The following is a 12,677-nucleotide window of genomic DNA, read 5'->3' as shown; positions in this document are numbered from 1 at the left end:
CGCGCCGCCATTGGTCAGCTGGTTGCCGAGGCGCCTGCGGCAAGGGAGTTAACCCCGCAGCTGCTGGGTCACTAGTCAGCACATTAGAGAATTAACCTCCTCCCCTCCCCCCCGCCACAATGTACCTTCTGTCCAGGAAGGAGAGATACAAAGTTCGCATTTGGGAGGAACAATTAAAAAGCTAAAATGCAATATTCAAATCTCACATGCCATCTGTCAGCCTGCGCGGGGAGGCAGTCCCGGCGCGCGGGGCTGCTGCCAGGGCTGCGAGTCCAGGCGAGCAAGTTGAAACACGGGCCTGCAAGGGAGATGTTATCAAAGGAGACAGACGGCCGAATAAATAAGGACCATGGACAGGCCCAGAGCAGGGACACAGGAGAGGCATTTATTACAAGAGCTGGCTCCAAACCCAGCACATCTTTCTCCAGGCATTGCTCTGCCCGGCCCTCATTGTGCTTTCTCCCCATTTCTTCTTGAAGAGGGAAAACAAAGTCATGCTCCATCTACTGGAGGACCGAAAAAAAAAAGCATTTCCTTTGGCTCCCTGCCCTGGAGAAACACCAGGAAAGCCATCTTGGCCCCCTCTACAACACGGAGCCCTGACGTGAGAGTCACGCGCTTACCCAGAGTGCGAAAAGCGCCGCTGTCTTAAGACCTCACTAAACAATCCCAGGCCAGGCGTACATAGGCAAGTGGTAACGGTTGTAGTTCAGATAACTGAGGATGCTTTCCTCCACCAGCTTCTTGTAGATGCTTTGCTGAAAAAACCTTTTCAGGTACTTCTTCGGCTTCTCGGAAAGGTGAAGTTCCCCATCCACTATCTTGCAAGCTAGCTGTTCCAGCGAAGGAAGGCCATCCCCCTATACGACAGAGAGAGAAAGGGCCTTGAAGATAAACATCTCGATAAAACCATGGTCAGCGGATACAGCCACCGGAGCTTGCAGGCAGGCCAAAAGCTGTCATTAGGCAGAGGGCACACAAGCATTTAAAAAGAGCAGCCAAGAATTTGGCTTATTTAGCAAATGCACAAGTGGCTTATTAAGGATGGGAAAACATATTCAAAACACTGAGCATGTAGTTGGGACATAGAAGCAGAGCCTTATAAATAAATAAATGTCAAAAGGGGCATAGGTAGGCATGACGCACAGGTATCCTTTATTGGCGAGAGAAACAAATACCGGTAAACATAACATAACTGAATTTTTTGTATAGCTGGACACCTCTCCATCAGCAAGAGCCTTCAAACCTCAGGCACCAGATAAATTAGAGTTTGCTGCTTTGGAAATATTAGGTCTTTAGCTTGAGGCAGGCAGCTAAGCCCTTCTTTCACCCTTTCATTCTCCCCACAGGCTGGCCAGCCAAAGCCCTGGCAACAAATAGAAAGGCAGCTGGTTGCTACATTCCTTGGAAGGCTGCAAGGGCTTGGTGGCAATGGCTATCAGGAAGGCAGCGGAAGGATTATCACACAGGGCAGTGGTGACGCTGTCCTTATGCCTTACATGGCACTTTCATTATAAAATTGCAATTTCAAATCTGAATAATTTGTTTAAAAAGGATCTTTCAAACCAAAGAGTTCTCAGCTATTTACAGTTGAAAAAACAAATGGAGGTGTGTGGCTGTGTGGACATGTGCGTACATGTAGAGACTGAAATAGATGTGTGCATATGAGATCTGACGAACGTCTTCATGTGCAAAAAACACTCAATTTAAATCTAATTTCCAGATATGTTTCTGGATTTCTCAAATTTGTAAGCAACTTAGCACTGCTTTTCAGAGCAATACTAGCTGCCATCTGAAAATCAGACCAGTAGGTCTTTTTGAGGACAAGTGCTTTTTCCTGAAAATCTTTTCCTGTGCATGTCTGCTATATGATTTTCTACTAATACTTTAACAGCTGATGGAGGTGCAAAAACCCAGCTCTACCATCTGCCTGTTTGCATAGCTGGAGCTCTGCATGTTGAAATAAACACATGCTTGTGATCCTACAAAATGGGTAAACATTCAAAGCTTGATCAATCAGTTTTTGAAGACAAACAAGAACATCCTGTGCAAGAGGCACATAAAATAAATACAGTGTTAGCGTTGAGAATTTAACCACATGAAGTTACAGTCCTCACTATCACTCTAACTGGGTTTTCTGTGTACATATCAGTTTGTATACCAAGTGTCTCCTTAAACGTTGTGCCTTAATAGTCGTAGCTAAGTTCCAGTTTCTATGAACGCCATTACTTGAAATTTCTGATTTTCTGTACATTTACATTCTCAACTAAAATAATCCTCCTTAAAACACTTCTGTGCATTATTTGAATTTTTTCATTTAATTGCTCATTTATTTTCATGATCATTTCTATGACTTTATCAACTGGAACGTGAGCCCAAACTGGAAAAGGCCAGCTCTTAGCTTTCACTCATTTTTTGAGTACAGCGAAATAATAGAGCAGTTCTCCGGAGACCCTCTGGGCAGAATTCTATTTTCCTCGGTGGATGACCAAAGTGCAGCTTGCGACCTACTCTTGAGTTACCTGATTAAAGTGTGGATCGATTCTCTTACCCTCTTTGGGCATAGGAGTTCCCCCTTTACAAGAGCAGGACCACACCCTCTGGACATATATGTGCCCCCCTTATAGGAAGAGGAGCTCCCTCTGGAGATCCACTGACGGCTCTCTATTCCTATAATGGGGCACACTTACATGCTGAGAAGGAGTAACCAAATTTTAGCTGGGTAACTCAGAATTGGTCACAAGCGGCACTTTAGTTGTCCACTAGGTGACACACAATTCTGCCCTTTCATTCTAAACCAAAGGTGCAGCATATATTTATTACACACTTAACAGCATGCTCAGTCGATGCTGTATAAACATATGGAAAGGACACATATTTACAACATGCCCTGTGTGTAAGAATCCATTAAACTGAATCAAAATTATGATACACAAAGAGAATGATCAATTTGTGTTCAGATACAGGACCAAGTCCTGCGACCCTGCCCTGATTCAAGGTGGCGGCTGATGATTTTAACAGGATTCTTTTTGTGTGCCAGGGCTTCTCACATGAGAAAAGGTTGCACAGTTGAGTCCATAATCTTGAGGTCTCTAGCACACCATTTCTATTCTCTCCCAAAACTATCTACCACCTTATTGATTCTGGTATCCCCTATGGACTGTAGTGATGTTACTTAAATAGAGAGTAGGCAATTCTGTATGGCACATGAAGAAAGCCCATACAAAGTACTGCAGCCAAACGGAATTTAAAATATGTAAAATGGAAGCAAAAAGGTGTGAGGGAGTGGGATAGAATAGCACCAAACAATCCAGGGGACCAGTACTTCTCAACCAGGGTACCATGGCACCCTGGGGTACCATAAGATTATTTTAAAGGTACCATGTAATATTAGGTCTTAGGTGTGCAAACACCTACACAATTCACATGATAAACCCAGAGATTTCAAATAAGAATCCATGGTGTCAAAACATTCTGACCTGTTGTGGTCCTTTTGAGCTCTCTGCAACAGGAGAACTGCTGTTATTTCTCTGTACTCAAACAACAAGTGAAAGCTAAGAGCTGGCCTTTTCCAAGGGGTACCTTGAGTCTACAAAAAGGTTGAGAACCACTACATTCACTATCCAGGAGAAAACTTCAGACCAAAGAAAAAACTTATGCTTGGAGACAAGAATGTGCTTAATTTTTTTGCATTTGGGGGCTATTCAGTATGTCAAGTGAGGTCAACGGGAGTCATCCTATTGACTTCAGCGAGTTTTGGATCACGTTGTGAGAAATAAAAATCAACAGATTACTGTATATTTATATTCAGGCCAATACTGCAAATTCTGAAGATGCAAATTACATTAGCGATATCTTAAATTTCCCACCTAGTTCCATAGGTGGAAAAATTCATTTATCATTCAAAAAGCCAGTTGAAGTTATTTTATCAGGTAAAGTTTTATATCTTAAAGGATCACAGATTCTAGGATGTACAATGATTTATATAAGTCAATAAAAAAATCAACTATATTTAAAAAAATGATACTAACTAAAGGAATAGTGACTCCAAGTCTGAGTGGCAAGTTTGTAATGAGTTGTTTGACTGGTACAAAAGTACTGTAGAGAAAAGAGCAAGCAACTTACATTATGACAAACTCTACCAGAGGCTTTGAAATTTGTAAAGATAATTAAGCAGCACATTAACACCACTTTATAATGCAGAGGTTCTTTGTCTGTTTAGATTTTCCAAAGAAAATTGTTAGACAGAGAAACTTAAGGAAGAAGACAGGGGAGCAGAAACCTAAGTGATCAGCAACAACAAATTAGTGGAATAATAAAATGCACTTGCTAGTCATTTTTCTTACCTGCTTGGATGTTAGGATTTGGCGCAGTTCTTTCTTAAGATCAATAAACCGATCGTGATAGATGGCCAGGGACCAAGACTCGCTGAAGTAGCTGGTTAAAAAAGAAGAAATTTAGTTATCCTGTGAACCTCTCATTAACCACTAATAAAGTATTTACCTGCTTTTTTGCTTTTATAAATTACAGTTCTGGACCCATCATGATCGTTTGTTCATAAAATGCCTCCCGTAACAGCATGGTCAATCAATTCTTTTAATGGATGTTCCTGATGTACAGCCAGCTTCAGTAATTACATTTAAAGTGGCTTAATTCAGAGCTGTGGCAAGACCCAGTGAAGAATCCTGATTTTATCAGAATTTAAAAGCCTGAAGACCTGTAAAGAACGGTGTCTGCATTATCTGTCCTCATTTGAGAAAAGCAGATTGCAGGATTAACTGAACTGCTGCATAAACAAATTAAATTTGTGTAGACAATGACACAAATGTTGTTCATCATTAAGGTTTCTGGATTAATAAAGGGTAGAAAAACAGGCCACCACAGTGTTGCAATATGTTCTTTGCACTACAGCACTGAAGCTAAATTGAATCTCTTTGATGAGGAAGCTCTCTTAACTTTAATATTAATGTCACTGACCAAAAGCATTAATTAAAACATCTTTTCTGCAAAAACTTAGAAAAATGTGGATAGCTATTTCCTCCAAGCAAAGAGCAGCGTGTATCCCTAGATACTGCAAATGTCAGTAGAGGCAACTGGATCACAAAGAGGCTGGTAATTTCTATTTCCTACATGGTGAAAAATAATTTTCCTGGTGTCCATAATGTACCAATTAAACAGTGTGTACTCTCCACGGTCATTCTCGGTAACACAAACATAGAATGTACTGAAAAGACAATAGGACCAAAAGACCCAGCCAGTGTAACATATACAACTCCCTATCAGATAAACAGAGCCTGATCCTGCAAACAGTAATGCAAAGGTGCAACACATGTCAGCAGTCCCACTCAAATCAATGCAACTAAGAATGGGAGTCATGTAAAGTGCATGCAGGATCAGGGCCAAGTTCTTCCACATGAGCCTTGCCGTCTGTTCCCATCAGTGGGAGTATTCATATGAGCAAAGACAACTCAACACCTAACTGTAAAAGGATTTGGGTCAATGACCTTTAACTACATTCCTAGGTAATAACACTAAAATGGAGAGCCGCAAATAATTTTAATAATAATTTCCATATTTCTTTTGAATAGAAAACTTTTAATAAATGTCAAATGGTGCTGTTTTCTCTTTCTGAGCTTCTTTTCTCTAAGAACGCCGCTGAACTTCAAACTGTAATAATGGGTCACAGTTCAATCAATTAGCTCCACCAGAAACAGTTAACAGAGCTGTGCCAATTCTTCCCCATATTCATGTACCTGCCACTGTCCTTGCATCTGTCTCTTCTTTTGGGTGGTAAACCCCTCTGCAACAGGGGCTGTCTCTGGTCTGCATTTGTGCACCACCCAGCACAGTGGGGCTCCAACTGCAGCTGGGGCCTTTGGATTTTTCCATGAGATAAATGTTTACTGCCACCACTATTTATGCTTTGTACTTGATATGGTATACTCATCTCAGCCTTTCTGTTTGGATAGCGAAAGAAACATCTAACTGGACAGTGTCAGCATGTTACCGACAGTGACTTCCCCTTGTTCTTTGGCTGGGAAATCTAACAACAGATGAGCTCAGTGCTAAGAACCATTTTTAACAATGCCCTTTATCTTTAATAACATTTTGTATACCTGTCAAATACATACAGAAAGAGCCAGACATGTTACCAAAATATTTGAACTAATTTCATAAAAAAACATTCACTTAATGACACCAGTAAATGATGCAGGGAAGAAGCAGCACGTGGGTCACCAAAAAAGCCCCATATTTGCTGGCGAACTCTGCCAAGATCTGTATCTGTATGGACAAATACATTTCTTAAATTTTACATCTGGTATCTGAATTTGCAACTGCTATTGGTAACTTATTTTTTAACCTCAGGATCATTTGAGGGAAAAATGTGTTAGAGCAGGGGTGCTCACCCTCTGTGGTCCATGGGTCAGCCAGCCTGTAGGGCTCCCCATGGGTCTGAAAAATTGGAAGCAGAGGAACAGTGGCAGCATTAATTGCCGCTCACCAGCTGCCAAATGTCCAGACCCGTGGAAAGCCCTGCAGGCAGATAGCATGTGGCCCTGCGCTCTGAATCAGGCATGTGAGGCCAAGGTGGTGCAGGGCCTGATCTGGGTGGTGCAAGGCGGGATCTGGGTGCCTGAGGCCTGATTTGGGTGGTAGGAGGCCAAATTCAGGCATGCAGAGCCCAACCCCGCCCAGGATCTAGCCCATGGATCAGCTTTGCACCACTCATCCAGCCCATGGGGCCGAGAGGATTAGAATGATACAAGCACCGATCTGGGATCTAGGCACTCCCATGTTTCAATTTTGACCCGATGCTGATTTTCTGAACAAGGAAAATCTTGTAACTGTCTTGCCACAGGTAAACTATTTACCTGTCTTCTTGAGGGGCTGTGAGGATGAAATGATGCTTATAAAATGTTTTAAGAATGCTGAATATTATTGTTTTATTACTAGTTCAATTGATAACCACATCTTTTGGATAATTGTACCACTGATCTCATCATTCCCAGACTTGAGAGTTTAAGGCCTGACATTTTCCACCTACATACAGTATATGGCTTAAATACAAGTGCTTTTTGCCTGGAAGCAGACAATTTCTTGTTTACACTTTCAGACTGGCTGGGGACAGGATTTACCTTTAAGTAGCCACTGAATACAAGATTCCCTTTGTTCCACCTCAAACAGGGAACTGTAACGACCACAGATTGTTTTAACGTAGAATCAGTTCTCTCCCCACACTGAGAGCCCTTTTTTTTCATTGAGAGAGAAATAATCTTTCTAATAACCACATTTAGACTCTCTCAAGAAGTGATGCATATTTCATTAAACAGAAGTTTAATAATGAAAAAAATACACTTGAAGACAAACCAACAAGTTGACTTTCTGAGGTTCATTCTAAATTTTATTACCACTTTAACAGTAGTCCCTAAGGGCAAGCTGTGGAAGGCTTGAAAGTATAATGCTCTTCAGTGTGCAAGATGAAGCTGGCATGCTACCAACAGAGGCTCAGAGGCTCCTCAACTATCATGAGAACAGCATCTGCCACATGTGTTTGCACCATTTAGTCTTTCATAACCTGCCAAACTGATCAAGCTAAATATGTACAAGATGACAATGTTTGCCAAAGGCATAACGGGTTTTAAAACTTGGTCACTTCCTAACGGGGACCCCCTGCTGGTCAACTTTTATATCTCCAGAAGCTATCATTGGAAGGCATTTGAAACTAGATGGGGTGAAATGGTCTCCTTTTGAACACAATAAGTGACATCCTTTTTGTTGCTAGGAAGCTGTTCTCTCTTTTCATTGACAAACAACATTTAAAGTCTGTTCAGCCTCACTTGTGTAGCCTATGAAGAAAAAAAAGAAGGAAAAATATCCAGTGTCATCCTACACAAAAGGTGCGGAATCTTTTTCATTTAAAGAGACACAACATGACAATGGACAGATAAAGTTGGCTCACCCTGGAAAATAAAACTGTATTACCTCTGCAGTATTCACATAGATGGACTGAAATCCAAAAGCCATCTATTTTTATTCTCCAGGCTTTTATTTAATTTGCTACTACACAGCACTTTCAGAGAACAATGTTTTTCTGTGTGAAGGCTAATTATGAAGCTGCAGTAGTTCTCTGATGCTTATTGGTGCTCCTAGGAAAAAGCAATTGAGGGCATGCCACTGACCCTTATCAACACTTGCCACCACTTAAGTCATTTACACAAAGACATCAGATTTTTCCTTGACTATACACATTTTAAAAACTAAAGATTCTGAAAGGTGTTAGCTACTTTTATCCCAAGAATGCCAAGCTCAGAATCCAGGAAACAATGCCTGAAGAATTTATCACATACAGAAAAGTCCTTTGACACATGAGTAATTGGAAGAGGTAGCACATGGTGAAGAAGCAAATAAATCTATAGATTTCTCGAGACAGTCCATATTCTGCCAGGCAAAGATTTTTATGATTTTGGTAACAGTTCTATCTCACTGCCACATATTCCAAACTTCTGAAACCTGAACTCCCAATTCAGGAAAATGAAACTAATCCTACTCCCATCTAAAAATCCAAGCAATTTTCCTTGTGTCTTTAGATCCCTTAAATCTGTTCTCATTCTGTCCAACTTATGGGAACGATCACTTTTCCGAGTAGAAGCCCAAGGCTGTCAATGCTTGATCTATGGAGTGGGTGTACCTTGATATAAACAAGTAGGTCAGAGTCTTCCCACTGGTGCTATTGGAGAAATAAAATGATGAAGATGACAAATGTTTGAATGTGCCATCACTCTGATATACTGATATAAACTTGTGCTGGCACAAACAACATAGCCCAGGATTGAACACATGTGACCAGTATTAATGTAGATTGGCCAGCATTTACAGGCTCAGATTTCAATTTGCGATTTTTCAAGAGAAAAAAGCTGAAAAGGCCCATGGAAACAGCAAATTAACTTGAAAGTATTAAAGGGGAAATCTGATTGTGTCCAGTCAGTCATTTGCCTGACTTTGTTGACAGAGAGATTTCAACAAATCATGCCTCATATTTTTACTGTAGCCACCTCTCCCAGTATTTGCTATTACTGCAATGGGTCTTACAGCAAGGAACACAGTAGGAGCTGTTTCATGACTTTTGCTTGGGAATTTTTTTGCGAGTTTTGTCAAGAAATTATTTACAACTTGTACTATGTACAGATTTTAACAAAAATTTAGGTATGGGCTAGGTGTCCAGTGGCATAACAGGGCAGGTTCGCAGCCTGGGCAGCAGCAATGCATGGGACAGCACTGGCCACTGTAGTGCTGATGGTGGTTATTTTCGCAACCCCCCTCCAAAGGTGGTACTCATGGCTGTTGCACCAGTCCCCCCCATCAGTGATGCTACTGTAGATTCACTGGCACCTCACTGAAGAACAGAAGTACTCCGAGAGGCAGGTTAGGTGGTGGAGAGAAGGACAAGCTTATTGCTTAGGACAGTCTGGCTGTGGCATGGAGTGCCTTGCAAGCAGGCAGTGTCTTGGATTTCCCAGATGTCCTAGATTTCTGGGATTTCCATATGGTCAGCCTAGTTATAACTATAGTGTCCTTCTGGATTCCTTATTCCTTCTAGAGATCTGTCTTGCTAGAGCTGCTAAAAATGCCGATCTGGAGCCAGTCAGGAGGCTGTGCTCCATCATATCAGATTCTGATTTGTGACCTCCAGGCTTCATTATTTAGTCCATTTCTTAGAATGAAGCTTCTGACTTTCAAAATTTCTGATTGGTTTAGAATACAGCAGACCAGCTATTAAACAACACATCACTCACTATTATTTTTTCAGATGACATTACTTAATCTGAGTAATTTTATTCAGTCCATAGGCTATCATTATGTTGTCCTCCAACTATGCACATTTTCAGTTTGGCATTAAGTGCTATATTTAAATAGTTACAGGCTTTTGGCCATGGCAAAGACATCTGAGAAGCAACAGAGGAAAATCCCCATTCTGTCACAGATAAAGACAGGTGTTTTATATGTAGTTTACACTTGTGTGCCTCGCTTGAACAACTAATTGTCATAACTCCAAAAACACACACAAATTTTGAAATAATGATCTCATAAAAATGCTGGAAATTGCATTTAAGCAACTAACACATATTAACATCTACACCAAAATTTGGCAAAACCAAGGAAGGCTAAAAATAAAGACTTTTATGAAGATACAAACTCAGAGGCAGCTTACATGAATGGAAAATACAGAATATGGAAAGTATTTGGAAGCTTACAGTGATGAAACAGTTAATAAAGCTTTAGTCTGGATAAAATGACAATGAATAAAAAATACATTCCCTGTATGCTGCGGACAAACAGTTTTTACAGACAAGAAAGAATGGTTAAAATTCTATAGTCAAATAGTATTCATGGTAATTTATATAATGACATAGAATCCTGTAATTCCCTGCCAAAAGAGGTCCTCTGTACAATGAATGTCACCATTTTGTGCCCAAACTTTCTAATAAACACCAGACCAAAGCAAAACCAAATGGTTGAAACTTATACAGCACTCAAACAAGTCAACCCTGGTGGAAATGAATATCAGGGCTACTGCCCCTTACATGGGTCAGCACTAAACACCCCAAATTAAAAATGTGTTCCTCACAGGTAATCACTGGGTGTGTCTACATGTGCATTTGATCCAGGAGCAGTTTATTCACAAGTAAACTACATTTGAGCAAATGCTCCCAGGCAGGTGTCCACGCATGCAGGGACTTGGGAGCAGATCAGCTGCTTATGGCAGCAATCTGGTCCCCCTCTGCTGGCCCTGCACTGGTCCCCTGCAGCAGCCAGGACCAGCTCTAGGTTCTCCCTGGGTGCTAGCTCAGGGGCTGGCAGAGAGCACAGGCCCTGGCGGGGGCTGGGACACTGTTCCCTAGCCCTGGAGAGCTGCCTGCTGCCGGGGCAGGCTTCACCACTGGAGCCCAGGTGGGGACAATGTCCCCCTGTCCCAGAATCCTGGAACTCCTGGCCCTGGCTCCCCGATCAGGGGCAGGGGACTTGGAAAGAGCTGCAAGGAGGGGCAGGTCTCAGTTCCCTGTCTCGATCAGCTGGTGGAGCAGCCCTTGATGGCTCAATTGGGGCATGGGGCTGAGACCTGCCCTTGACCAGGACAGTTCCCAGCCCCCACTCCATGATCATGGGGCAAGGGCTGGAAAGCCTGTTCCTTGCCCAGCTCCATGATCACGATCATAGAGTAGGGGCTGGGAGATCCAGTCACAGAGCCAGTGTTGGGAGAAAAGAATCTCCCAGCCTGAGCCTCACAACTGCAGAGCTTGGGCAGGGAGATAAGGATCTTCCAGCTCCCCGCTCTCTGATCGCAATGGTGAAGTGGGAGCTGGGAAATAAGGATCTTTCAGCCCCCACTCCCTGATTGCGATCTTGGAGCGGGGGAGGGGGGGTAAGCACGTACAGTAAGCATGTGCACATGTAGACATGCATGCTTACTGTGCAGGAAACTGCTCTATTATGCAGTAATGCATCTCATGTAGATGCATGCAGTGTCTCTCTATGCTTTATTTTTTCTTGTCTTTTTCAGTGAGAGTTGTTTCTGGAGTGTAGTGGTTGTTCAGTGTCACCATTATGCTCCAGAATTTGCTGCCAACACCAGTTAACCAATGAGCATAAAAGATATACTGTACATAGAGGAGAAACTACACAACCACTAGCTCCAGGATGTATGTTCACAGAAAAAAGATAAAAGACAGTGACACCCAATCACCTGTGGGAAAACACTTTTCATGAAACAGTGACTCCATTTCTGACCTCATTGTCCTTGTACTCAAAGGACATCTATAAGACACCTTCAGAAGATGGGCCTGGGAACAAACATTCATAACTTTACTAGACTCTAAGCACAATGGAGTAAATACAGACTATCGTTTCATGACTATAATCTATAATTATAATCTAACTGGTGTCTTAAAATCCATCTCTTCTAACCTCTTACTACTCCACAGGTAATAAAGACCCTTTTGCCTTCTGAATGGTATTGTTCTTTTATATAATTAGGTTATCTATTTAATAGCATTTCTCTTGCTTTGAAGCTACTTTTGATAACTTTCCTTTGCACCAAGTTTACAGTCCTCCCTCATTCCTTTAAGTGCCTGTTTTCTTTACATATGGGCTAGGGACAGAAATTATACATAAACCAGTATAAGTGATCAGAAACCAGATACCCTCCAGGTTCAAGTCCCTTAGCATCCTAGGACGCTTTGCACCTCCCTGGCAAACTTCCCCTTTGCTTGGGTCAAAGGTATAAACAGCCTTAGTTTCCTTTGGCCCAAGCTGCCAGCTCCAGCTGAGCAGTGAGGTGTGCTGTAGTGCCACCCCCCCAGCTTCTGGCCTGGGCCACTGCAGGAATGTGGCTGCATTTTCAGAATCAAAAGTGAATGTCTGTTCACTTGCTTATTCATTCAATATACGCAGTTTAGACTAACTTGCAAAGGTTGAATCAGTTCAGCCTTGGGCTTTTTGACTGTCTGTAGTTAGCCATGGAGTTAAACAAAAAACATTGTTTTGGCTGGTATTTAACTTAGACTGTACCTACTTCATTCCCTCACTTGGAGAAGATACTTTGTACCTGAAGGCTTACTTGACTGAGACAAGATTACCAAATAATGATACAATTCACTAATTAAAAAAATTGACATTTA

The 12,677-nt window shown here is 41.9% G+C and overlaps 1 protein-coding gene across 1 annotated transcript in view; it reads right to left on the bottom strand.

Moving 5' to 3' along the window:
• Positions 1–12,677, bottom strand: part of CFAP61 (cilia and flagella associated protein 61) — a 227,572-nt gene that overhangs the window by 7,653 nt on the left and 207,242 nt on the right. Inside the window, exons 26-27 of the mRNA XM_006015419.2 lie at positions 4,347–4,437; positions 624–860 (exon numbers count right to left, since the gene is read on the bottom strand). Of these exons, the coding sequence (XP_006015481.2) occupies positions 660–860; positions 4,347–4,437 (292 nt within the window). The 3' untranslated portion in view covers positions 624–659. The remainder of the gene's footprint in view (positions 1–623; positions 861–4,346; positions 4,438–12,677) is intronic.

Source organism: Alligator sinensis, unplaced genomic scaffold, assembly GCF_000455745.1.
Source record: "Alligator sinensis unplaced genomic scaffold, ASM45574v1 scaffold140_1, whole genome shotgun sequence".
In the NCBI taxonomy this organism is placed as follows: domain Eukaryota; kingdom Metazoa; phylum Chordata; order Crocodylia; family Alligatoridae; genus Alligator; species Alligator sinensis.
Note: the sequence above shows the minus strand (reverse complement) of the source record. Positions and strands in the feature narration are given on the sequence as shown.